The sequence below is a fragment of the Spermophilus citellus genome (assembly GCF_964194105.1).
Source record: "Spermophilus citellus genome assembly, chromosome: 15".
Taxonomy (NCBI): Eukaryota; Metazoa; Chordata; class Mammalia; order Rodentia; family Sciuridae; genus Spermophilus; species Spermophilus citellus.
Genome location: NC_138195.1, coordinates 47,235,916 through 47,263,158, shown reverse-complemented (window position 1 = coordinate 47,263,158; position 27,243 = coordinate 47,235,916). Strand labels below are relative to the sequence as shown.

At 43.3% G+C, this 27,243-nt stretch overlaps 1 protein-coding gene across 4 annotated transcripts; it reads right to left on the bottom strand.

The window, feature by feature from the left end:
* Nucleotides 1–14: 14 nt before the first annotated feature.
* SEC24C (SEC24 homolog C, COPII coat complex component) lies at nucleotides 15–27,243 on the bottom strand. 4 transcript variants are annotated; one of them, XM_081267828.1, is made up of 24 exons: nucleotides 26,991–27,243; nucleotides 25,025–25,224; nucleotides 21,014–21,149; nucleotides 12,569–12,741; nucleotides 11,977–12,348; nucleotides 11,302–11,438; nucleotides 9,823–9,891; nucleotides 8,396–8,507; nucleotides 8,037–8,164; nucleotides 6,745–6,883; nucleotides 6,418–6,533; nucleotides 6,126–6,250; nucleotides 5,792–5,983; nucleotides 5,508–5,601; nucleotides 5,165–5,281; nucleotides 4,349–4,519; nucleotides 3,745–3,841; nucleotides 3,498–3,643; nucleotides 3,173–3,311; nucleotides 2,906–3,024; nucleotides 2,629–2,808; nucleotides 1,923–2,114; nucleotides 1,600–1,689; nucleotides 15–1,253 (listed from the first exon to the last, which is right to left on the bottom strand). In XM_081267828.1, the coding sequence occupies exons 2-24, from the start codon at nucleotides 25,194–25,196 to the stop codon at nucleotides 1,113–1,115; spliced, it is 3,357 nt and encodes a 1,118-aa protein (XP_081123954.1). In that variant the 5' UTR covers nucleotides 25,197–25,224; nucleotides 26,991–27,243; the 3' UTR covers nucleotides 15–1,112. The 4 variants fall into 4 exon arrangements, with proteins under 4 accessions (XP_081123954.1, XP_081123955.1, XP_081123957.1 ...); XM_081267829.1 differs by having other exon boundaries at nucleotides 9,823–9,867; nucleotides 26,991–27,242; XM_081267831.1 differs by lacking the exon at nucleotides 11,977–12,348 and having other exon boundaries at nucleotides 26,991–27,242.

The following is a 27,243-nucleotide window of genomic DNA, read 5'->3' as shown; positions in this document are numbered from 1 at the left end:
ATTAAAGATGAGGCTACTGGTTACATCTTGTTTTATTTCTTTACAAATTAAAGATGCATTGAAAAATAAACCAATGAAGAGAAATGAGAGGTCCAGAGCAGGGGCATCCCAGGCTGGGAGCAGACAAGCTTGGCTAACCCTCAATACTAGCCCTTGTCCTGCCCCAGCCAGTTGGGGTTGGAAGATAACTGTCAGCCACTCAGTCAATCCCAAAGCCCAAGTGGTGTCCTGGTGAAAGAGCACAGGGCTTCAGCCACCTGTCTCTCCCCAACGACCCCTGGCTTGAAGAAGCTGCGTTGCCAGTGGAAGCTGAGTGGGATGTGGGCTGGCTCTGTGAGGTATTGCAAGTTGATGATCAGGCTCCCTACAGAACCATCCAGTGTTGAGGCCTCTCCAGCTGAAAAGGAGGCTGGTACCTCTCCCAGGTGAAAACATATTTTGCAACTCAATTCCCAGGCTTATTCATCTCTGACAACGTGCTTCTATCCATGAAGTAATCACCAGTCATTGCAAGGGAGAGAACACAAACAACGGAAGCAGAGAAAGCTAATCAACCACCCTCAATAATTGTGATTTGGCTGCTGACCTCCAGGCCCAAGAAGGACCAACCACTTTTCTCTCCACCACCTATGGTCTGTACCCCAGCTCTTGTGTATCTGTATGTGTTATCCCTAATATAGGAAGTTGATGACACTAAGCTGAATTAGCCACCCCCTGTAGTAACCTGGGATTCCCCACTCCTTCCTGCCTGCCCCTCTCCTCTCAGAGGCTGGTCCAAAGGGACAAAATATTGCCAGGGTCTGGGTGCCTCCAAACCCCCAACACCGAATCATATACAGTAAAATGAAAAACTACATTCATTACGACAGGATTAGCAGGAAAAGGAGGATAGAGTGAGGGGATAGGGGCACCTTCCATCAGCAGGACATGACAGAGTGGTAGGATTACTTAAGCCCAGAAAGAAGGTGTCTCCTTATATCTCCCCCTCCCCCCAAAGAGACTGAGGTCAGCTTACATGACTTATAAGATATGGAACTGTCCCAATTTCTCTGCCATCCTGGGATACTTTCTGGAAGCTGGCCTGGGACCCTATGCCGTTTACCCATTTGCTTTTAGCTCAGTAGCTGCCGAATCTCCTTGTGCATATGACAGAGAAAGTCCACATAGGATGCTCCCCCGCTCAGGCTCTTATCTTCCACCAGAAAGTGCTTGAACAGCATCTCCAGCTTATCCTCCTGTTTCACCACGATAAGCTATGGCCAGAATGCAGGGTCATGAGGCAGGGCCAAAGGGAATGAAGCATGCCTAGAAATCTCATGATCTAATCACTCACTCACTCCCCACCCCACTTCCAGGTGAGGACTTGACAAGAAATTTAGGGTTTAACCAGGCATGGTAGTCCATGCCTATAATCCCATCTACTTGGGAGGCTTAGGCAGGAGGATCTCCAAGTTTATAATGCAAGCCTCAGTAACTTAGTGAGACCCTCAAAATAAAAAATAAAACAGGCTAGAGATGTAGTTCAGTAGTAGAGCTCCCCAGGTGCAATCCCTAGTACCACAAAAAATTGAAAAATAAGAGGCTTCAAAGAAGTGTTACCTTCATGTACCGTGATCTCTGTGCCCTTAAGCTATCAATGAGGCCTCGAACCTTCTTCGACAGTGGATTATCCAGAACTGGCAGAACACTCTGGAACACAAAAGCCATACCTCCTTGTGATGAAGTACTCATAATTCAGTCAAGAAGGGGGCAACACAGATTTATGCATTATCTGAGAGCCTGAGTAAAGATTGACAGTACCCTCCTTTCCCCATAAGTGTTCCCTGTTATGCAAGGGGCCCCACACACTAACTTTATTGGCTCCCACTCACACCACAAAATGTATTTCCACACCCATATTCTCCATGACTCCTTATCCTCACCAAGCCACTGGTGATTTGACTGAAGGAAGGGACGTTGAAAAGGCTCTGGACAACACCCTGTTGAACACTGGCTCCCACCCAGAGGAAGAGGTTGAGCCCATTCTCCAACAAATATATATCGCCATTGCTTAGACGTTCTTCTGATGCTCGGATTGCTGGTGGTTCAGTGGTACTCTCAATGGGAGATTTTGTCTAGACAAAAGGAAGGGGGCAAAAATTTACCAAGGAACATAAGACATACCTGCCCCCTTCACACATACACACAGAACTCAAAAAAGATAAGCCCCTAGACACCACTCACTCTGTAATTCTCAGTGTGAAATGTACTTAAAACAAATTCCTTAGTATCAAACAGAGATACTATTACTCTCCCACCCACAATTCCTCCTCCTTTTTAAAGTTTTTTTTAGTTATAGGTGGACACAATATCCTTTTTTAAATTTTTAAAATTAATTAATTTTTTGGTGGCACGGGGGATTGAACCCAGGATCTTGGTGCATGTGAGGCAAGCACTCAACCAACTGAGCTATATCCCCAGCCCTCTTTATTTTATTTTTATGTGGTGCCAAGGATTGAACCCATGCCTCACGCATGCTAGGCAAGTGCTCCACCTCTGAGCCACAACCCCAGCCCCCCCCCCCAATTCCTTCTTCTTAGGAGGCCCTTATCTCAGTGCCATGTCTCACACCCCAATCCTCAATCGCACCAATGGCAGGAGGCGAGGATAGAAGAAGACATTTGTCTCGGCCACATCCATGGAGGTAACCAGCTGTCGGACATAGGCACGGTCATCTGTAGTGACTTCGGCTCCAGGCTGCAGGACATCACTCTTCAACACACAGTTCAGATAAACTGGGAGTAGCTTCATGCACTCAGGAAGGATCAACTGAGGAGTTATTGGAATAAAATTAATGATCATGAGAAATTCCTCCTAAGTGTTAAATTTTGTCCCAAGAACCCCTCCACTGACATGTTTGCCCCACCTGTCCTGCAGAGGAGGGGCTGGCACAGTTCTTTCTGTAACAGGCTAGGATCTGGGCACACTGTGTGATAAGAGTGTCACGCACAGACTTCACAGGGCTGTTCAGGACACCCCGGTATGCTGGGTGGAGAAGGGGGAATAGCAGTTATCGGTCAGCCACATCATATGAGCCTTCCCACCATCAGACCTACCCAGGAATGTCGAATTGTTGACCATCTTGGGCCTTTCTCTCAGCCCCAATCCCATCCTGCCCTATGCCTATCCTCACCGAACTTGGCCATGTAGTTGATAAGTGTGTCAGTCTCACAGTTCCGATACAGATCAGCCAGCAGGGTGCAGCAGTTCAGGGCCAGGTTGTGGATACGAAGCCGACGCTGCCCTGCACAGCTGGTATAAAGCAGGGCACACTAGAGGAAGAGAGAGGGGAAACTCACATCCTCCCTCACAAAAGTCCTCTGAAAAACTGTCCCTTTGCTACATCATTAAACTAGAAGAAAAGGTATAAGCCAACCCTCCCCCAGCTGCTTCTTTGAATCTCTCTACCTGCTCCTCACCTAGTACTTCCTCCCTAGCCCCTGCCTCCCGCTTGCCACCTGCAGGAGCGCTCCACTCTCTTCATTAAGCCGATCATCATGCTTGAACTCCACAGTCACTGTCTTGTCCCCATCTAGCCCAGCCAGCTCCACATCTGTTGTGTTGCTCATGTAGAATGCTCCAAAGAAATCTACAGCACGGATACCTGAGGCCACATAGAGACAGGGTCACAACTAAAGGTATGACAGGTGCCACACGCTTTCCTCTCAGATTTAACCCCCCAACTGCTCTTCAACCAGGACTGACCAGTGCTTGTCCGGACCCGCATCACAGCATCAAAGCCAACAACCTTCTGTACATCACGACGCAGGTCACTCAGGAACCGTTCCTGATCATTCTCCACCTGCAGTCGCCCAGGCCCAGAGTCATATCACTAACCATATAACTTACCCTGCAGTTTCCCTGTACCCCTTCCACTCCACAAGCCTGCTTAATTATAATAACAATAACATTGAAGATGATTAACAATGATATTGATAATAGTGATACTTTTAAAGCACTGACTACATGCCAGGTACCACACAGAGTGCTTTACATATGATTATTTCGTTCTGTGGATAAATCCTAATTAATAAGTATTAAAATGTTCTTTCATTTTAGAGATGAAAGAACAAAAAAAGGGATAATAAATTTTTTCCTGTGTTACAGCGCTATTATGTGGTGGGGCCAGAGTATCAACCCAGTTCTGACAGCAAAGACCTTGCTCCTAACCTTGCCCTTGCAGAGCTCCCTTCTTTACATTTCTCTAACACAATTCCTATTAATGAGTCAGCGGCTCAGAAGCCACTCCATATGTAAGCAGTCATTCTAAGATCTGCTGCCATATGCCACCCAGAATTCCACACCATACCTGAAAGCAAGCATATTTGTAGACAGAGCCACCAGTGAGCTGGGGCACAACAGAGAGCGTAGCCACATCCACATACTGGTTAGGGAAGAGAAAGAGGTCTACACAGCAGCCTTGGGCCACACACTCTTTGGCCAGAGTCTGATAGGCACCTGTCTGGGGCTGGAACAGAGTCTGGGGAGGAGCAGAAAAAATGTTCAAATTTCTCAGCTCTTCCCTCTTTAAGGAAATATATGTAATATGGATACTCAAATACTTGTAAGACTTCAGAGCGTTGCCTAGGAATTTACAATAGTAGTACAAAGTTCTGTTTAAAAAAAAGCAAAGCCAGGCACAGTGGTGCTTGCCTGTAATCCCAGCTACTTGGAAGACTGAGGCAGAAAGATCACAAGTTCAAGATAGCCTTGCAACCTAATGAGATCCTGTCTCAAAAATAAAAAATATATATATATATATAAATTGGCTAAGAGGCAGCTCATTGGCCCAAGCTTGTAATACCAGCGACTTGGGAGGCTGAGTTAGAAGGATCACAAGTTCTTTTCAACTTAAAGAAGCCCTGTGTTAAAATAAAAAATGGGAGATGTAGCTTAGTAGTAAAGTGTCATTAGGTTCAATCCCCAGTACTACCAAAAAAAAAAAAAAAAAAGAGTCCACAGAGGGCTTTGGACTGGGACAGGATAGAAACATGTGGAAGTAGTGGAACAGGTTGGCTAGGCCTTGGGTTCAATCTCCAGTATCACACACACACAAAAGACACTGGGAAGAGTCATCACCTTTCCCTCTACTGAAAAGTCCTCCCCCCACCTTTCAGTCCCACACCTTCTCCTTGTCTGTGTTGATCAACTTCCTGTCATCTCTGTTCTTCAGCTTCCCTGGGGCCTCTGCAATGGGCAAGGATGTATGGAACAGAAACAGCTTCCCTGCACACTCAGCAGCCTAGGAAAGAAGACAGCACTACATTTTCATTTTTTATTCATTTATTCCTTCCCTTATCATTTATTAAGCACCAACTATGTCAGAAAGGTTGACTTGCTGGACAGTCACCAATCACTGAAGAAATGGAGACTCTATCCCAGAGGGTAAAGATGGTGAGAGGAATGTAAGGCAGAAAAAAGAATTAAAAAGCAAGGCAGAGGAGGTTAACAAGGACTCTAACAATTACCTTCAAAGCCTCCATCCCAGCCTGGATAACTGGGGCAAATACTGTCTCTGTCTCTCTTGTGTCTGCGAACATTTCTGGAATCTGATCCAATAAGCTAAAGAGATAGGCAATGGGAAATAACCAAAATTGCTATTCAGATTCCATATGCTTTAGTTTTTAATTCTCTTAAGAATCATCTGGCCCCCAGACTCTGAAACTCCTGAAGCCACAGTCCCTGTCCACCTACTGACCCCAACTCCCTGGCCTTCCCCACTCTCTCTTCACCCCCACAATCTGGCTCTTACCTAGTGATGACTGCCCGAGACTCATTGACATTGACCAAGAAGCCATCCAGGAGTGGCACAAACATGTCAGCCACATCAGATACAACCATCATCTGTGGCTGGGCCAAAGAACTCTTCACATTGTAGAAATGGAGCACCTTATTGTAGGTGACAAAGCCAACGCGGATTGCTGATTCTTCTGCCCCGCCCTCCCTGTGGATGGCAATATTTGTTACCCAGACTTGGCACCTTCTCTACCATCCACAACTTCATAAGATCCGGATTCATCTGCTCAGTCAACTCCCCCAAAACCCACCATTCACCAAAGGAAGCACCTCAGCTCCATTACTCTCACCTAGGTAGGTAGTCTAACAGTGACTTGAGCTCCTCACAGAGAAGCCTCACAAGACCAGTCCTGATGGCATTGTAGGAAACATCAATCATGAAGATGAAGGCAGGAGGGCTAGGAAACTTATTATTCTGCAGAGGAAGGAAATGGGGAGAGAAGGGTATGGTAAGGAAGCCAGCTGACTAGAAAGCAGTCGGCATGAAAGGGGACAACAAAGGGGTAAGGGAAATGATAACAGCAATTCTGAGCTGTCTCATTATCCTCCACCCATTACTCCTCCCCTGCTACCTTCCCTCACCTTGCAGTAATCTACAGTGGCCAAGAATTCATAAGAGCCCAGGGATAGCTCAGGACGGTCATAAGCATCCACACGTTTGCCGGTATGATCCAGATGTTGAAAATACTGGGGGGGAACTGTGGGGAGTATGCAGTATGTTACTCAAAGGTCCACTCTCAAACTTAGTACATCTGACCTTAGCTGAGCTGCCCCATATCACTCCAATGCCCCAACATATGCCCTACTTCCCCAGCTCCTGAAAAAGGGACTCTCATCTATCTAATTAGAAAGAGAACAATGAGATGCAATCAAGACTTTCCCCCTGAATCCCAGCCTCCATGGACATACCATCATTGATACAGCTGCAAAAGCAGCACTGGAAGCGCCTCCCTCCCTCGATGAACTGCATGAAGGGGCACATGTATGCTTTACAGCGATTACAGCGTAAAGGGCCAGATTCCCCATGGTCCACAACATATGGCGAAGCCTAAGAAGCAAAGGGGAGGGGCTCAGACATGGAGGGAAGCTATGGTGGGTTCAGACATGTATGTATGGTGGGTTCAGGCAACAGATGAGGAGGAACAACCTGGAGGGAGAAGGGACATGGCTCAGATATTTTGCCTGGGGAAGGAGTACAGTGGAAAAGAATGAGGACAAATGACTGAGGGTACTGACCAAAGGAAAATGTCCCTGAGTCTAAATTTCATAGTTCCCTCTTCTTACTCCCCATTTCAGAATGAATTTCTTTTTGAAAAAAAAGGACTGCATAATTAATCACAGCAAGCCAAGGGTTGCCACAGAAAGCCAAAGATATCCACGATTATTGTTTCTGGTCCTATATTCATTCCCTTCCACTCCTGCCATAGGGATCTTGACTCTTACTTCTATCCCTAAGTATCTATAACACTTCTCTCCTTTCACCTAGAGTAGAATTTTGATACCTACTGATGTCTCAGGCAGATATCACAATAAGAGATAAGAGACCAGTGTCCAACCATCTCCACTGGGACTCAGAAAAAGAGAAGAAAAAAACAAAAGAAGACAAAAAAAGAAGCAGACTACAAACTGAATCTTGAGTTTCCAAGTTCTAGAGAACTCTAAAGTTAGATAAGTAAAGAATGAACATAAAGTTATCTATAAGGTCTAGAAGTTCAGCTGTTTAGCTCTTTTTTATCATGCTGGTTCCAGGTACTGAGTGACACAGATCAGGGGCCAAGCTAGGTAAGAGACGGAGTACTGGATCCTAATGTACCTGTCTCTTACATACTGTCTTATATATGTGGGGTGACAGGCCAGCCTATAAAGAAAAAAATAGAACTATGTATTTCACATCATCTGGTGATGATCATTCAATGAGAGGTTCCTACATCCAGATGTCTTCACCCAACAAGTTGGTCCTGCCTATTTTCATACAGTTTGTTTCTCCCATGAACCCTGGTCCACATGGCAATTTCTCAAACTTTTTCTATCATCCCCATCATTCTCTCCAGGAATAAGCCCTGGGAAAGAAAGCTACTAAAGATACTGCCCCTCCTGTCTGATCAAGATTTATTCTATCATGACAGTCAGAATCACATCTAGGAAGAAGCTTTATTCCCCTCCTTCCCTTTCATTATATTCTAGCCCCTTCCCTGACTTACCTCCTCTGGGGGCAGCCTTGCCAGTGGCTTGATGACAGCTGCCAGGGGCACTTGAGCCTGCTTTGCCATGTCAGATGTGCAAGGGATATTATAGGATGTACATCGGATGTATCGGGGACTTGCATTCCCTGAAGGAGGAGGTAGATGGTCTCACATGAGTCATATTACAAGAGCCCTCCAATTACCAGCTCTCCATTGATAATTCACCCCATCACCTCCACAAATGCTAGAGCTGATGGTGGCTTTTTTCCCTACCAGAAGGACTTGGTCTCTGGTTACAGACTGACCAAAAACTCCATCTACAAACTGATAACCTTGGACAAAAGGCCCCCATAGAGCGGAGTTAACACCTTTCTCACCTTGGTCTTTTACCAGGAAGCTGGTGGTGACTAAGGGTGGCACCTGGCCCCGTACACCAGTAACAAATGGCTCTGAACCCCGGTTGTTCCTGTCATCTTCAATGACCTGAATCTGCAGGGAAGAAGTGAAATGAGTGAAGTGATAGAAGAAAATGAAGTGCCAGGTCCCAGAGTGCCAGGAAAAAGATAGGCAATTTGCAATTAGCAGATTTGCCAAGAACACCTCATGCACAGGCCTGCTCTCCTAGATAACATATCAAATGCCACAATGCCAATCTTCCACTCTATAGCCAGCAACAAGATGCTGGGCAGGCCACACTAAATATGAGCTTCTTGATAAATCGCCCCTGGCCCCCAGTCAATGGTGAATACCCTCTTATTCCTCCCACTCTAGCGCTAATCAAGACCATCAAACATGGTTAGAGTCTACTCCCATCCCCACCAAACCTCCCCAATCCCTGATCCTCCCCAAGATATGTTGAGTTAGAGCAGGAAAACAGATGGCAGTAACCATGTAAAAATGAATCTACCTGGAATGACTCTACACTCAATGAAATTAACAAGGGACAGGGTGAGGAGAGAATTAAACAGCCAGAAATGATCAGGTAAGGTAAAAAAGCAGATGCTGCCTTCCTTTTCAGGTAAGCATCAATGTGTATATGGGAGGACAGAATAAATATCCAATTCTTAAAGCTCAAGCCTCACCCCCATATTTTGACAAACACAGTGAAGGGGGAAAAATATGCATATGCAAAGCTGGTAACCAGACCCTTGTGTAGGTTGGTGACCTTTGAAAAGTTACTTCAAGATGAGTTTGATAAAGCCAGAAAACATAAAGGGCAAATAAAACTATCCCACAGCAGAAAGGGTGAAGCTTAGAAATATAGCAAATTCAAAGGCTTGCCAGATAAGAAAGTGGCCCACGCATTCCAAACAAACTATCTCTTCCCCTCTAAGAAATACCAATTTGGGATTTGATAAACCTATATATTATAGCCACCTACCCAAATGTTTCTCCACCACAGGCTGTAGACCAATTAAACCCAAAATGGAAGATTATACCGCTTAACTTTGTCCTGTTCCATCACGTGTCACACACAGGCTCCTGGAAGAGCCAGAAGCAGGACTAAAACCCAAGCTTAACATTCCATCTGGCTCCACCCTTACAGCCTGACCTTCTACCATCCCAAACTCAAGGTACTGCTAACAGCTTGCTACTTCTTCCTTATGTGGTGACTCAAGGCATGCATGTCCTTCAGCTTATAAAAGTAAGAATTTAAAAGGGCAAAGGAAAAAGTATGAACAGGGATGGATATGGTGGATGAGGTAAAGATGAGGTCACAGGCATGCATGGATGGCACTAACACAGGGATGACACACACACACACACACACACACACACACACACACACACACCCTGCACTTACTGGACTAGGAATGGCATCAGGGTCTATTCTGTGCCTGGTTTTCTGCTGAGGAGGCAGCTCATTGAGTTGCTTTTAGTGTTTTAATAATAAAGGCAGCAGGGGAATACAGGGAGACAAAAGAACAAGAGGCAGATATTACTTCTCTCAACCCTGATGAGTTAGATGTGAACAACTGGAGCCCAAATCAGACTACTGAAATCAGGCCCCCTCTAGATCTGAAATTCTGAGTCTCTCCAGCCCAATAAAGAGGCTGCAGTAGTTCAAACTATGATATAGAAGATAAGGATGCAAATAGGAAGCAAGCAGGGTTTACAAGGAGGGACTAAATGGGAGAAACCTTAAGGAAGACAAGGAATACTCCCTCCAAAAGGCCAAACCTTCTATTTAAGGACTCTTCTTATTCTGAAAAAAGCCTCCCTCACATCCAATCACACTCTTTCTGACTCTGAAGGAGGGGAAAGATAGGAGAGCTACTCCATCCTTCCAGGTCACCCTTAGCCAACAGGTTCCCTCACCATAGTGATTCCCCAAAGGAAGAGGGAAGAGAACAGAATGGAATATGACAATGGCTAAGCATGGTGAGGTAACTGACATAGCAATGTTACAGACAGGACTATAAAGTGGACCCTACTTGGGAATATAGCCCCAGCCTCTATCCTGAATCTGATAAGGAAAGCCTGAGGATTCTGCTGATGGTTCTAAGGGTGCAATTCACCCTCTTCCTGGGAGAAGCAGCTTCCCCATTGAGACTTTATATACACACTGTCCTTCTACAATATAGATCACTGTTCCCCATACATACAGCATAGGCCTATCAACCATAAGCACTATGGGCTTCCTTATACAACACTGTCCAAGTAGGAGCAGAGAGGAATCAGTGCAGCTTTCCTGCTCTGAACGCCTAATATCAGATAATCCTCACCTGCTCTAACCATTAGGAAGAATGCTGTCCTACTAGGTATATGGACAAGACCCAGCTACTACTCCACAGAAGAGCAAAGATGACCATGTATGCCCTACAGTAACAGAACTCATCCCTCAACCCAGAGCTCCACTTTGGCTTCCCTTCCTTCTCCATGCAGCTATGGAATAAAACTGCTCTCAAAGATCTCTGGAACTTAGAAAGCACAGTGGCATATGCCTGTAATCCCAGCAACTTTGGAGACTGAGGCAGGAGGATCACAAGTTCAAGGCCAGTCTCAGCAACTTATCGAGTCCCTGTCACAAAATAAAAAAGGGCTGGAAATGTAGCACCCCTGGGTTCAATCTCTAGTACCATTAAAAAAAAAAAAAAAAAAGATTTCTGGAACTACAGGTTCTAGTTCAAAGAATCAAAAATCATATTTAGATTCTAGGCCTATAAGAAGATAAATGAAATGGAAAAATTAAGAAAAAATGCTAAGCAAAAGGTCATCTAGGTCAACCTGCTTATCTGCAGACAGAAACCCATTTCACAGGACCATATGAGCATCTACTTACAGGGCTAGGGATGGCATCAGGGTCCAGGCGCTTAGGAGGCAGTGGTTGAGGAGGCCCAGGTTGACTGCCAAAGGTGGGTGCTCCAGGGTAAGGACTTCCATAATTGGGCTGAGGGCCCCGGGTTGGTCCAAAAGAACCTGAAAGACAAGGGCACAGGGTGATGGAATCAAAAGTTCCCTCCCTGCTGGGTGCAGTGGTGCATGCCTATAATTCCAGAGACTTGGAAGGCTGAGGCAGGAGGTTCACAAGTTGAAGGTCAACCACAGCAATTTATGGAGGCCTTAAGCAATTTAGCAAGACCCTACATCAAAATAAAAAATAAAAAGGACTGGGGATATAGTTCAGTGTTAAAGTGCCCCCTGGGTTTAGTTCAATTCCCAATAATAAAAAAAATAAAAAAATAAAAATCTTCTTCTTGTGTCTTCTTAAGGACTCAGGGGAAAAGACTAGACTCTATAAACATAGAATTATAAGAAACACTAATCCTGGGGAAGCCATTCACAGAAAGATGACACTATCTGAACTAAAAGAAACACTAATGTCTTATAAACTTCACATCCTAGTAATGATACCCTGAAGTAATCCATCTAGTTCACCACTTAAAAACAAGTACTAAAAAAACACCTGAAAAGCTGAGGCCTTTGGCTTCTTTGATAGACCTTGGGAAAAACTCACCATTTTGTTGCAGCTGATAGCCTGGCTGTTGAGAGGAGTGCATAGGTGGTGGGGGTCCTGGGGGCCCAGTCACCTGGGGGCCTGGGGGCAGAGCTTGAGGAGGAGGTGAGGATACATGGTTGGGCTGGCTCACTGGGGGCCCCCCAAAACCCTGTCCAGGCAGGAGTGGACTGGTCATAGAAGGCATCCGAGGAACCCCTGAAGCTGGGGGCGTGAAGCTGGAGGCCAGTGGTGGGGCAGATCGTTGGGGAGGCTGGACCCCTGGATGACCTTGGGCCTGGCTAAGGGGAGGAGCCTGGCCCTGAGGATAGGAGCCATATGGACCAGAGTTAGGGAAACTTCCTGAGGCTGAGGCCAGCGACGTTGGTGGGCCTGAGAAAAAGAAGAGGTTGAGTCAGAGGCTAGTGTTTCTGTGTCCTTGCTCAGTAAATCATTTCCCTTCCCACAAAAGAAGCACAGGTATGACTGTCCCATCTTTTAGGGCTCAGAGGTACAGAAAATAAAAGGAAAATAAAAGGGATTCAGGTATACTCCCAGAAACTAATACCTCTAAAAAGGAGACAGCAATGCTCCAATGGTCACTGCTACTTACCATAGCCCAGCCCCGAAGGGGGAGGGGCTGGAGCCATAGCACCACTGATCTGCATTCCAGCCAGCTGTGCAGTCACCTGTGCACTTGTTGGAGGCGGGCCATAGGGCTGAAGCACAGCTGGCTGGCTGACCACAGGGGCCAATGGGGAACCAAATGGCTGAGACCCAGGGAGCCTGTAAAAAGAAGGAAAACAGAGGTGACTAGTGGGCTGTGCTACCCTTTAAAGCTGGCCGGAGCTACATATCATATGGGAAGCTATACTGTTTTCTGGCATCACTAATCCTGAGTTCTTGTATGGCATACTTGTATATCTGTGAGTAAATTACATTCCTGCTTATCTACATTGTGATTATTTGTGACAAATCTTATTTTATCTAGGTTCATTCCAAAAACACGTTTAGCACCCTTTGGTCAAATACTATTTAATCTGCTAGTTAAATTATCACCTCCTCTGCCTCAATCCTTTGTTAACAAACTATCTCAGTTTTATAATCTGAACCCTGAAGAGGTTAAAAGGAAAGGCACATGCATATGAGTTCTTAACAAATGTGAAATCAAACAAATGCAATTTATTTTTCAACTTTTAAACTAGTACATATTCTTTCATCCTGGGATAGGTATTAGAAAAATCTGTAAGATCAATTTGGTGTTGTGGTACACACCTGTAATTACAGCAACTCAGGAGGCTGAGGCAGGAGGATTGCAAGTTTGAGGCCAGCCTCAGCAAGTTAGAACACCCTCAGCAACTTAGTAAGACCCTGTCTCAAAATAAAAAATAAATTGGGCTGGGGATGTGGCTCAAGCGGTAGCGCGCTCGCCTGGCATGCGTGCGGCCCGGGTTCGATTCTCAGCACCACATACAAACAAAGATGTTGTGTCCGCCAATAAACTAAAAAATAAATATTAAAAAAAAAAATAAAAATAAAAAAAATAAAAAATAAAAAGGACTGGGGCAACCCCTATTGGGCCTCCTCTTTGCATCCGGGAGCTTTGTCTCTTTTCTTCTCACTTAAATAAATCTTACTCTTTTACTCTTTTAAAAAAAAAAAATGGAGATGCAGTTCTGTGATAAGACATCCTGGGTTCAATCCCCATTACCAAAAAAAAAAAAAAAAAATGCATAAGATCAGAGCAGCAGATCAGCTGAGTTTGGCATTCTGTACTAATTGAGAAATAATTGAGAACTGTCCCAGGAAGGGACTAGAGAAAAGACATAAACTGAGTATTTTCTGACTGGGTCTAACAAGCAACATCTTGTTGGCTACTTGCATGATACTAGACAGCACATTTAAATGTTTTTTGTTTTGTTTTATTTTTTAAATCATAGATGGGACTGGGATTGTGGCTCAGTGGTAGAGCACTTGCCTAGCATGCATGAGGCACTGGTTTGATCTCCGGCACCCATAAAAATAAATAAAGGTATTGGGGCTGGGATTGTGCTCAGTGGTAGAGTGCTTGCCTTGCATGCAGGGGACACTAGATTTGATCCTCAGCATCACATAAATAAATAAAGGTATTGTATCCTACAAAAAAAAATCAAAAAACAAATAAATAAATAAATAATAAAGGTATTGTGTCTGTCTACAACTAAAAAATATTTTTTAAAAAAATCAGGGCTGGGTATATAGCTCAGTTGGTAGAGTGCTTGCCTCACATGCACAATGCACAAGGCCCTGGGTTTAATCCCCAGCACCACCAAAAAAAACCCAAAACAAAACAAACCATAGATGAGTGTGGTCATCCATGCCTCTAATCTCAGCAACTCAGTAAAGTGAGGCAGGAGGATCACAAGTTCAAGGCCAACTTTGACTCTACCTCAAAATAAAAAGTAAAAAGAATTGGGGATAGTTCAGTGGTAAAGCATGCCCAGTTTCAATACCTAGTACCTAAATAAATAAATACAAAATCATACCTTTATGATTTATAAAGCATCTCAAGGTTCTTCTATTTGCCAGTGGTGGTGCGGGGGGGGGGGGGGGTGACCAGGGATTGAACTTAGGGGCACTCAACCACTGGGCCACATCCCCAGCCCTTTTTTATATTTTATTTAGAGACAGGGTCTCACTGAGTTGCTTAGCACCTCACTTTTGCTGAGGCTGGCCTTGAGCTTGCAATCCTCCTGCCTCAGCCTCCCGAGCCACTGAGAATACAAGCATGTGCCACCGCGCCTGGCTTCTAGGTTCTTTAATATAGTATTATGGCAAAACAATGAGAAATACAGAGTGTATAGGTAATTAAAACAGTAAAAGTAAGCAGGCCAAACTGGAACTAAGCACTAGACCTGATTCCCAACTTAATTGGGAGATATACTATAAATAGAAAAAAAAAAGTACAAAATACATACCAGTACAGTTGAGTAATTATAATATGACCACTCATATAATCAAAAACAAAGTCAAAAAATAGAACGTATCAGCATCCAAAAGCCCTACATGCATCTATTCCATAAACCCTTACCCTTCTCCCAGGAGAAACTACTTTCATCACTTTGTAAAAATCATCCTCTGGCCTTTAGTACATTCCTCAATAGAAGAGTTGTGCTTTATCAGGTTTTTTTTTTTTTTTTAAGCTTTTGTGAACAGAATAATTAAACACATATTCTTTGGTTTTTCTGTCTTTTATTCAACCACATTTATGAAAATGATCTATGATGTTCCCTTTAGGTATAATTCATTCCCTTTCATGACTAAATATTATTCCTCTAAATAAATATGCCACAATTTGCTTAAGCATTTATTTTTCCGGTACCGGGGATTGAACCCAGGGGTGCTCGATCACTGAGCCACATCCCCAGTCTTATTTTATATTTTATTTAGAGACAGGATCTCACTGAGTTGCTTAGTGACTCACTTTTGCTGAGGCTGGCTTTGAACTCACTATCCTCCTGCCTCAGCCCCAAGAAGCCGCTGGGATTACAGGCAGACGCCTGGCTGCTTAAGTATTTGTTTTTTTAAATCTTTATTTTTATTTATTTATTTATTTTATGTGGTGTTGAGAATTGAACCCAGCGCCTCATACATGTGAGGCAAACGCTTTAACCACTGAGCAACAACCCCAGCCCTTAAGCAATTTTTTTGGGCAAGTAGAAGGATTGGAACTCAGGGGCACTCAACCACTGAGCCACATCCCCAGCTCTATTATGTACTTTATTAGAGACAGGGTCTCACTGAGTTGCCTAGCACCTCGCTAAATTGCTGAGGCTAGCTTTGAACTCACAATCCTCCTGCCTCCGCCTCCCGAGCCACTGGGATTTCAGGCATGTGCTACCATGCCTGGCTTTAAGCATTTTAATATAGATAGATATTAGGGATTTTCTTTTCTTTCTTTTTTTTTTTTTTTTTTTTTGTGGTAGTGGGCATTAAATCCAGGGCCTTTATCATGCTAGGCAAGTGCACTGAACTATAATTTCATTTCTCTTTTAATTTTGAAACAGGGTATTACTAAATTGCCCAGATTGGCCTTGGATTTGTAATCCTTCTGCCTTAGCCTTCAGAATCCCTGGGATCAGTCATGTGCCACTGTGCCCCAGCATCCTTTACTTTTTTTCAACTGGATTATCTTTTTCTTTCTGATTAGGAGTTCTTTATATATTGTAGATACTTTTTGGGTTGAGGGAGGGCAGCGGTAGAGAGAGAACCTAGGGCCTTCTCATGTTAGGCAACCACCCTGCCTCCAAGGTATAGCCCAAGCTGTGTGTGCTCGTGTGTGTGTTTGTGTGTGTGTATATATTCTTTTTTTGTGTGTGTGTGGTGCTGGGGATTGAACCCAGAGCCTTGTGCATGTGAGGCAAGCACTCTACCAACTGAGCTATCCCCCTAGCCCCCAATCTATGTGTATATTATATGTAAATGTCTTTTTCCTTTCCTCACTTGCCTTTCCAATGCACTTTTCCCTCAACCTCTCCCTCTCTGATTATTCTCATCATTACAAACATACCAACATCTCAGAAAAATAACCAACTCTGCTAGAGGTATAGCTCAGTGGTAGTGTGCCTGCCTGGCATGTACAAGGTCACAGGTTCAATCTTAGCCAGACCCTGCTCAAAGAAAACAAGCTGGGGCATATCCGTAATCCCAGCAATTTAGCAATGTAGTGGGGCCCTAAAAGTGAGACCTGTCTCAAAAAAAATAAAAAATAAAAAAGCACTGGTGGTGTAATTCAGTGGTAAAGCACCCCAGAGTTAAATCCCCAGTACCACAAAGAAGAAAAACACTATAATAAGTGAATCAAGTCACAGAGCCAGGCAGAGTGGCACAGCCTGTAATCCCAGTGGTTTGTGAGGCTGAAGCAGAAGGATCATGAGTTCAAAGCCAGCCTCAGCAAAAGCGAGGCACTAAGCAACTCAGTGAGACCCTGTCTCTAAATAAAACACAAAATAGGCCTGGGGACGTGGCTCAGTGGTTAAGTGTCTGAGTTCAATCCCCAATACCCAAAAAAAGAAAAAAAAAATCACATCATATATAATTTTATTCCTATTAAATCCAGAATCCGGAATCTATGGAGATAGAAAGTAAAACATCAGTTGCTTAGGACTGGAGGCATGGGAGAATGGAGGAATAAATAGGAGTAGCTAGATACCTAAAGAATATAAAGTTTCTGGGCTGGGGTTGTGGCTCAGAGGATGAGCGCTCGCCTAGCATGTGTAAGGAAGGCACTAGGTTCAATCCTCAGCACCACATAAAAATAAATAAATAATACAGGTATTGTGTCCACCTACAACTAAAAAAAATAAATGTTTTTTAAAAAATAATATGATGTTTCTTCTTTTTTTGCGGGGAAGGAGGGTACGGGGATTGAACTCAGGGGCACTCAACCACTGAGCCACATCCCCAGCCCTATTTTGTATTTTATTTAGAGACAGGGTCTCACTGAGTTGCTTAGTGCCTCATTTTTGCTGAGGTTGGCTTTGAACTTGCAATCCTCCTGCCTCAGCCTCACAAGCTGCTGTGTGCCACCGTGCCCAGCTATGATGTTTATTCTTGAGATGGTAGAAATGTCCTAAAACTAACTGTAATGAAAATTAATTACAATATATTAAAACTCATTGATGGGGCTCGGGTTGTGGCTCAAGTGGTAGCGCGCTCGCCTTGAGTGCGTGAGGCGCTAGGTTCAATCCACAGCACCACATAAAAATAAAGATATTGTGTCCATCTAAAACTAAAAAAATAAATAAACATTTTTTTAAAAAGACCTCATTGAACTTTTACACTTCAAATAGGTGAACTGCATGATATGTGAATTATATGTCAATAAAACTATTCAAAAAATCCAACCAAATAATATCACATCCCCCTTAAAGTTTTGCTCCCTTTTAGCTAAGCATTACAAAAGAATTCATCTATGCTCCATCTGTATTTCTTCAACTTCTTTTTTCTCTTTAAAGAGCCTTCTTGCTAGATTTATTTTTCTTTTTATTGTAAGTCTCTCCTCTAGTAGTTGATTGATTGATTTGTTTTTGGTACTGGGAATGGAACCCAGGTGCATTTAACTACTGAGCCACATCCCATCCCCAACCCCATTTTATTTTTATTTTGAGATAGGGTCTTACCAAGTTTCTGAGGCTGTCCTCAAACTTGCAATCCCCCAGCCTCAGCCTCCCCAGTCGCTGGGATCACAGATGGACACCACCATACACAGCTCCTAATAGTTTTTCAATCAAGTCTATGACCTTGTCAACTCAGTCTGAAAATATCTTTACCTGCCTTCTCTTAATGAGATATGTAATTCAAAGTTGACAACTATTTTCCCTTAATGTTTACAAGGTATTATTCTATCTGCTGTCCCCTATTACTTTCTACTAACTCTAATCAATTGCTTTTCCTCCTCTGAGAAGTCCTTATGGCCTGGGTTGAGGAAGTATGGTTGCTTTGCTTTAGCTTCTGGAAGGTACTTCATCAATATTACTACCCAAGATCAAAATTTTAAACAAACTACTAGGGCATAATTTCCATACCTTTAAATGTTCAATTCAATGATTTTTAGTAAATTTGTGGTTACACAATGACCAAACAGAATCCAATTTTAGAACATTTTTATTATCCCCAAATGTTCCTTCATGTCCAATTGCAGTCCCAAGACTTTTCTTCCCCTACTCATCAAATACCAACTTAAGAAAAACAGGGCTTCCTGTCTAACTGTTCTTGGAAGTCCAAACACAAACTACCTAAGCAAGGTATCAATTCCAAAGTATCAATTCTAGGACTTTCAGGAAAGTCCTAGAACTCTTCTCTCATCCCCAGCACCTGCTTAAATATTAAATATGGATTTTCAAAATCATATTTTTTACTCAAGTTACTTTGATATTCAGTCTTCACTTGGTTTCTGGAACTTGAGTATTTCATTTTCTAAAAACGATCTATAAACTTGAAAAATTGTTTTTCAGAACTGAGGATTGAACTCAGGAGTTCTCTACAACTACTCTATGCTATATCCCCAACCCTTTTTCTTTTCTTTTGTGTGTGTGTGTGTGTGTGTCTCTCTTTCTCTCTCTCCCCCCAACCCTTTTTCTTTTGTGCCTCTCCCCCCACCCCACCCCCCACCCCGCTGGTTGTTGTTGTTGTTTGGTTTGATTTTGAGACATGGTATTGTCAAGTTCTCCAGGCTGGCCTCAAATTTGGAATCCTGCCTCAGCCTTTGGAAACCCTGGGATTTTTTTTTTTTTTTTTTTTTTTTTGGCAGTACTGAGTATCGAACCCAGGCCTTGACCATGCTAGACAAGTGCTCTACCACTGAGCTACATCCCCAGCTCCCCTCTCATTATATTTTGATTTGTTGTTTAGTTTCTGTAGTGCTGGGGTTCAAAGCCAGGGCATTGTGCAGGCTAGACAAGGGCTCTACCACATATTGATCTTTCTTGCTCTTCAACATGTCCACCATATTAACTTCTACCTCAAAGCCTTTGCACTTGGTTTTTCCTCTAAGAAACTCTTCCCCCAGAATTTCATCACTTCACTGAAATCTCAAATTAGTTCAGAGAATCTTTCTTTTGACCAGAATTTTTTTTTTTTTTAAAAACTGGGGATTGATCCCAGAGGTGCTTTACCACTGAGCTACATCCCCAGCCCTTTTTAAAATTTTTATTTTTAGACAGGGCCTTGCTAGATTGCTTAGAGCCTCATTAAATTGCTGAAGCTAGCCTCAAACTTGTGATACTCCTGCCTCAGCCTCCTGAATCACTGAGATTACAGGCATGAGCCATCACACCCAGTTTGACCAGCATATTTAAAACAATTACCAGCCCAGCCTGGTGTTACATGCCTATAATTCTAGCAGCTTGGAAGGTTGAGGCAGGAGAATCACAAGTTCAAAGGCAGACTCAGCAATTTAGTAAGGTCCTAAGCAACTTACCAAGGCCCTGTCTCAAAATAAAAGAAGTTTTAAAAAGGGCTGGGGATCTGGCTTAGTGGTTAAGCACCCCTGGGTTCAATCCCCAGTACAAAAAAAAAAAAAAAAAAGTTCCCACCTCCTCATCATTCACCCTCTATATCCCGACCTCCTCATCAGTCACGCTCTATATCCCAACCTTCCCCTATTTTATATCTTTAAGTATATTTGTCACCTGTTATCATCTATGTATCCCATTTGTTTGCCTTATCCATGTTTATGTTCAATGCTAAAAATGGATATTCTGAGTTGGGCACAGTGGCACATGCCTATAATTCCCGAAAGTTGGGAAGCTGAAGCAGGAGGATCACAAATTCCAGGTTAGCCTCAGCAACTTAGTGGTGCCCTAAGCAACTTAGTGAGAGCCTGTCTCAAAGTAAAAAATAAAAAGAGATGGTGGGGTTAGGGCTGTGGCGCAGCACTTGCCTAGCACGTGTGAGGCACTGGGTTCAATCCTTAGCACCACATAAAAAAATAAATTAGGGGCTGGGGATGTGGCTCAAGCGGTAGCGCGCTCGCCAGGCATGCGTGCGGCCCGGGTTCGATCCTCAGCACCACATACCAACAAAGATGTTGTGTCCGCCGAGAACTAAAAAAATAAATATTAAAAACTCTCTCTCTCTCTCTCTCTCTCTCCTCTCTCTTTAAAAAAAAAATATATATATAAATAAATTAATTAATTAATTAAATAAAGACATCTATAATTACCAAAAAAAAAAAAAAATTACTATTAAAAAAAAAGGGGAGATAGGGATGTAGTTCAGTAGTACAGTGCCCAGTTCCAATCACCAGTGGGGATGGGGAGGAGACTTATGTTCACAGAAAAAGAAAAATGTGCAAAAGAATACTTATTCAATAATACACAGGGTTGGACATCAACAACACCTGTGATCTGAAATAACAAAATACAACAGGGTAGAGGGAAGAAATAAAGAGATATATGAGAAAGGTAAAAAGGGATCTATGAGAAAGACAAAAGAAAAAAGGAAAGAAATAGATCCTCATATATTCCTAACCTGTCCACTTTCATCAAACCAATTTTATGTTAACCCATATACATACCTTTGCATCTGAACAGTGGAGCTTGGACCATTCTGTACATCACCTTGACCAAACTGGCCATATGCAGTCTGGCCACATGGGGCCTGTGCTGTAGAGACTGGAGGTGCCCCTGAGGAGGGTGGGGCTCTTGATACACCTGAGGGTAAAGGACAGAAAATAAGTGATTGGGAAATAACTTTCTCCCCCTCCCTGAGCTAGGAATGCAAAGTAAGAATCAATAATCTCAGACCTTCACTGATCTAATACCACAAATGCACAGTGAAAAGGACACCATCAATATGCAACTCCAAACCAGTCTCATGGCACACACCTATAATCCCAGATATTCAGGAGGGTGAGGCAGGAGGTTTGCAAGTTTGAGGCCAGCCTCCATAACTTAGCAACATTGTTTCAAAACAAAAAATAAAAAGGACTAGGGACCTAGCTCAGTGGTAGAGCAACCCTAGGTTGAATCCCCAGTTGAATCCCCAGTACCACCAAACAACCAAAAACATGAAACTCCAGCTATAGCAGTATTCTGAACGTGAATGCCCAATAGAAAGCTTGTACTCTGCCAGACAGATATAAACTAGGGTGAAGCTGCAGCCAGAGCCAAAAAAATGTAGGGCCTTCCTATGATCACTACACTTACCCACTAAACCCAAGACAGCATAATGTTCTTTTTTGGTACTAGGGATTAAACCACATCCCCAGCTGTTTTTATTTTTTATTTTGAGACAGGGTCTCAATAAGTTGCTTAGGGCCTCACTAAGTTGCTGAGGCTTGCTTACAATCCTCCTGCTTAGCCTCCAGAGTTGCTGGGAATACAGGCAGGTACCACGGCACCCAGCCTAATGTTCTTACCCTAGACAAAAAGTTTTTGAAAAAGATCTTACTCTAGAACTCGAAAGTTAGAGCATATATCAGAAGATAACCAAATAAGGGGCTGGGTATGTGGCTCAAGCGGTAGCGCGCTCGCCTGGCATGCGTGCGGCCCGGGTTCGACTCTCAGCACCACATACAAACAAAGATGTTGTGTCCACCGAAAACTAAAAAATAAATAAAAAAAAAAAAAGAAGATAACCAAATAATATTACTTAATTAGGTTATAAATAAAAGCATCTTTTTTTGTGTGTACAATGAATTGAAAAGCATTCATGTACAACTAAGTAGAACAAACTAAAAAAAAAACTTTAAAAGGAACCTTTTTGTTTTTCCTTTTTTTTTTTTTTTTCCCAATGCTGGAGATGGAACCCAGGGCCCTAATCCATACTACGCAAATGTTCTACCACTGATGTGTGATGTATATCCTTGCCCCAAGGAAGGCACCTTTTAGGGAGACTATTCTATCACCCTCTTCTTCATACATTTTACTTTTCCTAATTATATCCTTTTCATCCACTTCTTAGTGTAGAAGCTTCCAACAGCACAAGGTTCAGGACTGTTTTCACAGGTCAGAGACCTTGCTCCTGCCCAAGGGTTTAGTCAGGAGAGTTGGCCTCTCCTCCCATTAGTGCTGCCACCTATGTCCTCCCAAAAGCTGAACTCCATCCTTCCATCGGAGCTGCTATCAAAACTACTTCTACTACCCTTAGCCATCCTTCCAATATGAAATGCAGAAACAGGGATCAGTTACTTGGCAAACCACTTCTGAAAAGTTGCTGACCCCTGGTCAAATAATTTATTTCTCCTTTGGCTTTGCCCTGGGTAAAGTTTAGACATTATAGAACCAGCCTATAGGTTTATTTTTTTTATTTTTATTTTTGTTTTTTTAAAGAAAGAGTGAGAGAGAGGGAGAGAGAGGGAGAATTTTAACATTTATTTTTTAGTATTTGGCGGACACAACATCTTTGTCTGTATGTGGTGCTGAGGATCGAACCCGGGCCGCACGAATGCCAGGTGAGCGCGCTACTGCTTGAGCCACATCCCCAGTCCCCAGCCTATAGGTTTAACTGATTAATGGAACTTGCTCACTAACCAGAACAGAACTAGTTAAATTTTCCTCTCAATAACAAAGCTATCTTTTGAAAGAAAGCCAAACTTCATGTTGATAAGTCAAGAGCAAAGGGAGACTCTGTCCAGTCAAAGTCCCAACCAAGAATAAGGCTCTTCTTTTTTTTTTTTTTAATTTTAATATTTATTGTTTAGTTTTCGGCGGACACAACATCTTTGTTTGTATGTGGTGCTGAGGATCGAACCCGGGTCGCAAGCATGCCAGGCGAGCGCGCTACCGCTTGAGCCACATCCCCAGCCCAAGGCTCTTCTAAATAACTGGGACATAGCTGTGTGTGGTGGTGTACACCTATACCCTCAGCAACTCAGGAGCCTGATGTAAAAGAATCAGAAGTTGGAGATCAACCTGGGCAACTTTAGTAAGACCCTGTCTCAAAATAACAAATTTTAAAAAGGGCTGGACATATAGCTCAGTGGTAAAGCACCCCTGGGATCAATTCCTAATACTGCCCCCTGAGAAAAAATTGACATCTAATTTTACTACTTTAGATTCTTTTTCACAGTATGATTAAAATGGTAATACTTCATTTATTTTCCTATGCCTATGCCTCCTTGATGCCTTGTTGTTTTTCCATATACCTTCATGGAATTTACTTCCTCAAAAAGAATAAATAGGGCCAGCCATGATGGTACACACCTGTAATCCCAGGAACTCAGTAGGCTGAGGCAGGAGAATCATAAGTTCATGGCCAGCCTCAGCAACTTAGTATGAGACCCTAAGCACTTAGCAAGAACCTGTCCCAAAATAAAATTTTAAAAGGAGGCTGGAGAAACTCAGTGAGACCTTGTATCTAAATAAAATTAAAAAAAAAAAAAATAGGGCTGGCTCTGTGGTTGAATGCCCCTGAGTTCAATCCCCAGCACCCTACCCAAAAAAGGGGAGGGGAGGAAAGGGATGGGGAGATGGCTCAGTGGTTAAGCATCCCTGGGTACCAAATCCCAGGTTACAAAAAGTAACCAACAAATATTTTGGCATATCTTAAGTCCTCAGTTAGCCTAATCAGAGATCTACCTTCCAAAAGGCCCTCTGGATAATCTGTAAAGTACATACTGTTCTTGAAAAAGTAATATAAAATAAAATTAAAATTAAAAAAGTAAAAGTAATATAAAAATCAAGTTTTGGGGGTTGGGGACATATCTCAGTGGTAGAGCATGTGCTTAGTATACTCAAGGTCCTGGGTTTGATCCACAGCACTTCAAAACAAACACTGAATCTAATGCAAGACCAAATTTGTCTTATTTTCCTAATGTTACAGAATATCTAAGAAATGGAGGAAACTCAAGCCAAGAAAAAGGAATGGCATTAGAAGAAAGATAGTTCCTGCACCAAAAATTAGGCACAAAAATACTACACTTTTCATCCTAGAATTATTTATACACAGACTTGAGCCAGAGTCATTTATAAACAGAATCATCAGACCAACAAAAGACATCTGCCCTCTTTCTCTCTATATATATATAGATGAATATAAGGAAATAGTGATTTTAGGGAGTTTTAAGTCAACATGATCTGGAAGATCTATGACCATTAGCTTTTTTTTTTTTTTTTTTTTTTTTTGGTACCGGGGATTGAACTCAGAGCCTCACACATGCTATCAAGCACTCTACCACTGAGCTATATCCTTTGTCCTTTTTATTTCCTTTTGGGACAGTCTTACTAAGTTGCCCAGGCTGGCCTCAAATTGATGATCCTCCTGTTTCATCCTCCTGAGTTGTTGGGATTACAGGCATTGTGCTTCTGAACACAGCTCCATTTAGCTCTTAACAATGCAACCAAAGGAGGCAATAAAGGAAGTGAGCTACCATTGAACCTGGAAGATGTACTCCCACTAGATGTCTGAAGGTGGAAACAGTCACCCATCTAAAAACAGGGAAGATAGACTGCTTTCAGTTTCAGGAAGCCAGTTTCATGTTCCTCAGTCCCATCACCCAAACTCCTTAGGCAGCTTTGTAGAGCAATACAATCCAACCAGAAGCTGCTGATTCCCCTCCTTAGCTCAAAGAAACCTGGAAACATACCTTGGGGAAGAGTTTGCTGATAGCCTGGCACCGGGCCATTATAGGCTCCATAGGAAGTGGGGGGCGCTGTGGTCCCTGGCTGCCCACCATAATTAGACTGATGATACCCTGGATAGATGGGCTGGGGCTGCCCAAATGGCGGCACAGGTGCAGCTGACTGGTTCACATTCATTATGAAAGCATCCCCGACTTGGACTCACCTATTTGAGAGACAAAAGATAATTAGTCAAAACAAATTCCTGAAAGAAAGAGCAACTATTCAGGGTAGGAAGCAGAGATAAAAAGAGATTGACCTATCTGGCAGAGATCAGCTTAATCATTCCCACACAAACACAGGATCTGTCATTTTCTTCCTAGCCAATACCCAGTTTCTCCTCAAAGCAAGGATTGTTACTTTGAACCCCATGCTTCCTCAATGCCAAAAAGATATACATTTCAAGTTCCGGCAGACCCATCAGAATGGAGCAGCAGCCTCCATTCCCCAGTGGATGATTTCTAGTGTCTAGTCATACAAGGAGTCCTTTAGCTGATGAACTACCATAATGTTACAGGTAAATGAAACAATGTTTCCACTTTCCATTCATCTTTCCAGCATCACCTCATCGATTCATTCAACAAATACTGACACCCTCTAATATGCTAGTGTGTGTGTGTTGGAGGGGTGTTGGGGATGGAAACCAGGGCCTTGAGCATGGGAGGCAAATGTGCTAGTCATTTTTAATCTAACCCTGGGGCTTACAGTAAAACATACCATCTAAAATCCCTCCCCCTCAAAAGACAAACTTTTAGAGTAACTGATTTAAGAGAAATGACATTCTTTGGCTAATCTGCAATAATCCAAATGCTACTCCAACCCCAGATTTTCCACTAAAACAGCACATGGACATTGGAACTAAAGTATTAAAATCACCAAATGTAAAGAACACCTGAAAACTCTTTAGCAAGTAACAGATTAGAACTGAGTTCATTCAGGCACAAGAACATCTTTACATAATCAAAAGAAACAGTTCAAGCATTGGTGGCAATGTAAGATTTCATAAAAATATCAAGCAGAGGACTATAAGTATCATAAATCCCAATGCACTTCTCCAACTCTCCTGTTTCTGCTCTCCTTATGTGCTTGTTATGAATATAAGCCACTATCAAAATTACTATAATCTTGCCCAGCAGAGGAATGAATTAAAGGGTCTTTCAAGTATCCTTCCAAGAAAAGGACTATTTGATCATATCTACTCTAACAGCCTTATCTTTCTAATTATAGGCAGAAGGGGCCCAGGAGGCAGGGGACACACAGGTACCTCAGTGGAACAATAGGCCTCTCCCCTTTGCTAGAGAAGGCCATCTTGACTACAGAAAAGTTGAGCTGCTCCTGAACTAGAATTCTAAATTCAAAGCCATTTTGGGAGCTGGTCTTCCAAATCTGAAACCTTGCACAGGTCACTGACACTAAACTTGAGAGGTGTCCCCCTCCTTTTATCTTCCTAAAGTCAGGAGGAAGTCGGGAGGAATGAAGCTTGTTCTCCAGAAAACAATCTCTTCAAACACACTCAGAAACTTGAAGTCAACCTCCAGTCTCGACTCCATACAAGGTGGACAGTGGAGGGTGACAACCCAAGGGGGCGGGGCAAGCTTCCTAGAACTCTGAAAGTAGTCGAACTGTGGAGGCTGGGGGCGCCAAGGATCAAGACTGTGAAGCCAAGGCAGCTTCTCAAGCCACAATGAGAAGTCTTGTCCATTAAGCATTAGAGTCCGAGCATCCAGCACCCTTCGACAAGCTGGGAGCAGCAAGCTGGAGCGAGATTCTGGGCCGGGAAGCTAAGGCAGGGTCTAGGACCGATCCTGGGTCTTGGATGCGTGAGGTAAAGGTCTCTTCTTAGGCCCCGTCCCCAGGCTCCTCCCTTCCTTCTAAAACGGGACCCCGATCTGGCCAGTAATACCCGGGTTTCTCCTCTGCATTCCTACCCACCACCGAACCTCCAGATGCCACTCCTCACCCGGCTCCAGATCCAGGTTCGACTTCGTTCCTAACGTCAAGGCTCCCAGGCTCCACTTCCGGTTCCGAGGGGGGGCGTCGTTTTCGCCCCCGGAAGTCCCTCCCCCACGCTCCAGGGCTGAACCACTCCTTCTGCCACGTCGACATTAGGCGTGCATTTAGGAACCCGGATGCCGCGCGCGCGCTCTTCTTTTCTCTGTCATCATGGCTGTCCCCGAGAAATCTC

Coding starts and splice junctions, on each gene's coding strand:
- SEC24C (XM_081267828.1), bottom strand. CDS start 25,196: ATGAATGTGAACCAGTCAGCTGCACCTGTGCCGCCATTTGGGCAGCCC. Junction 5,984..6,125: donor CTGTTAGACTACCTACCTAG/GTGAGAGTAATG, acceptor TGCCATCCACAG/GGAGGGCGGGGCAGAAGAAT. Junction 1,690..1,922: donor GTCAAATCACCAGTGGCTTG/GTGAGGATAAGG, acceptor TTTGTGTTCCAG/AGTGTTCTGCCAGTTCTGGA.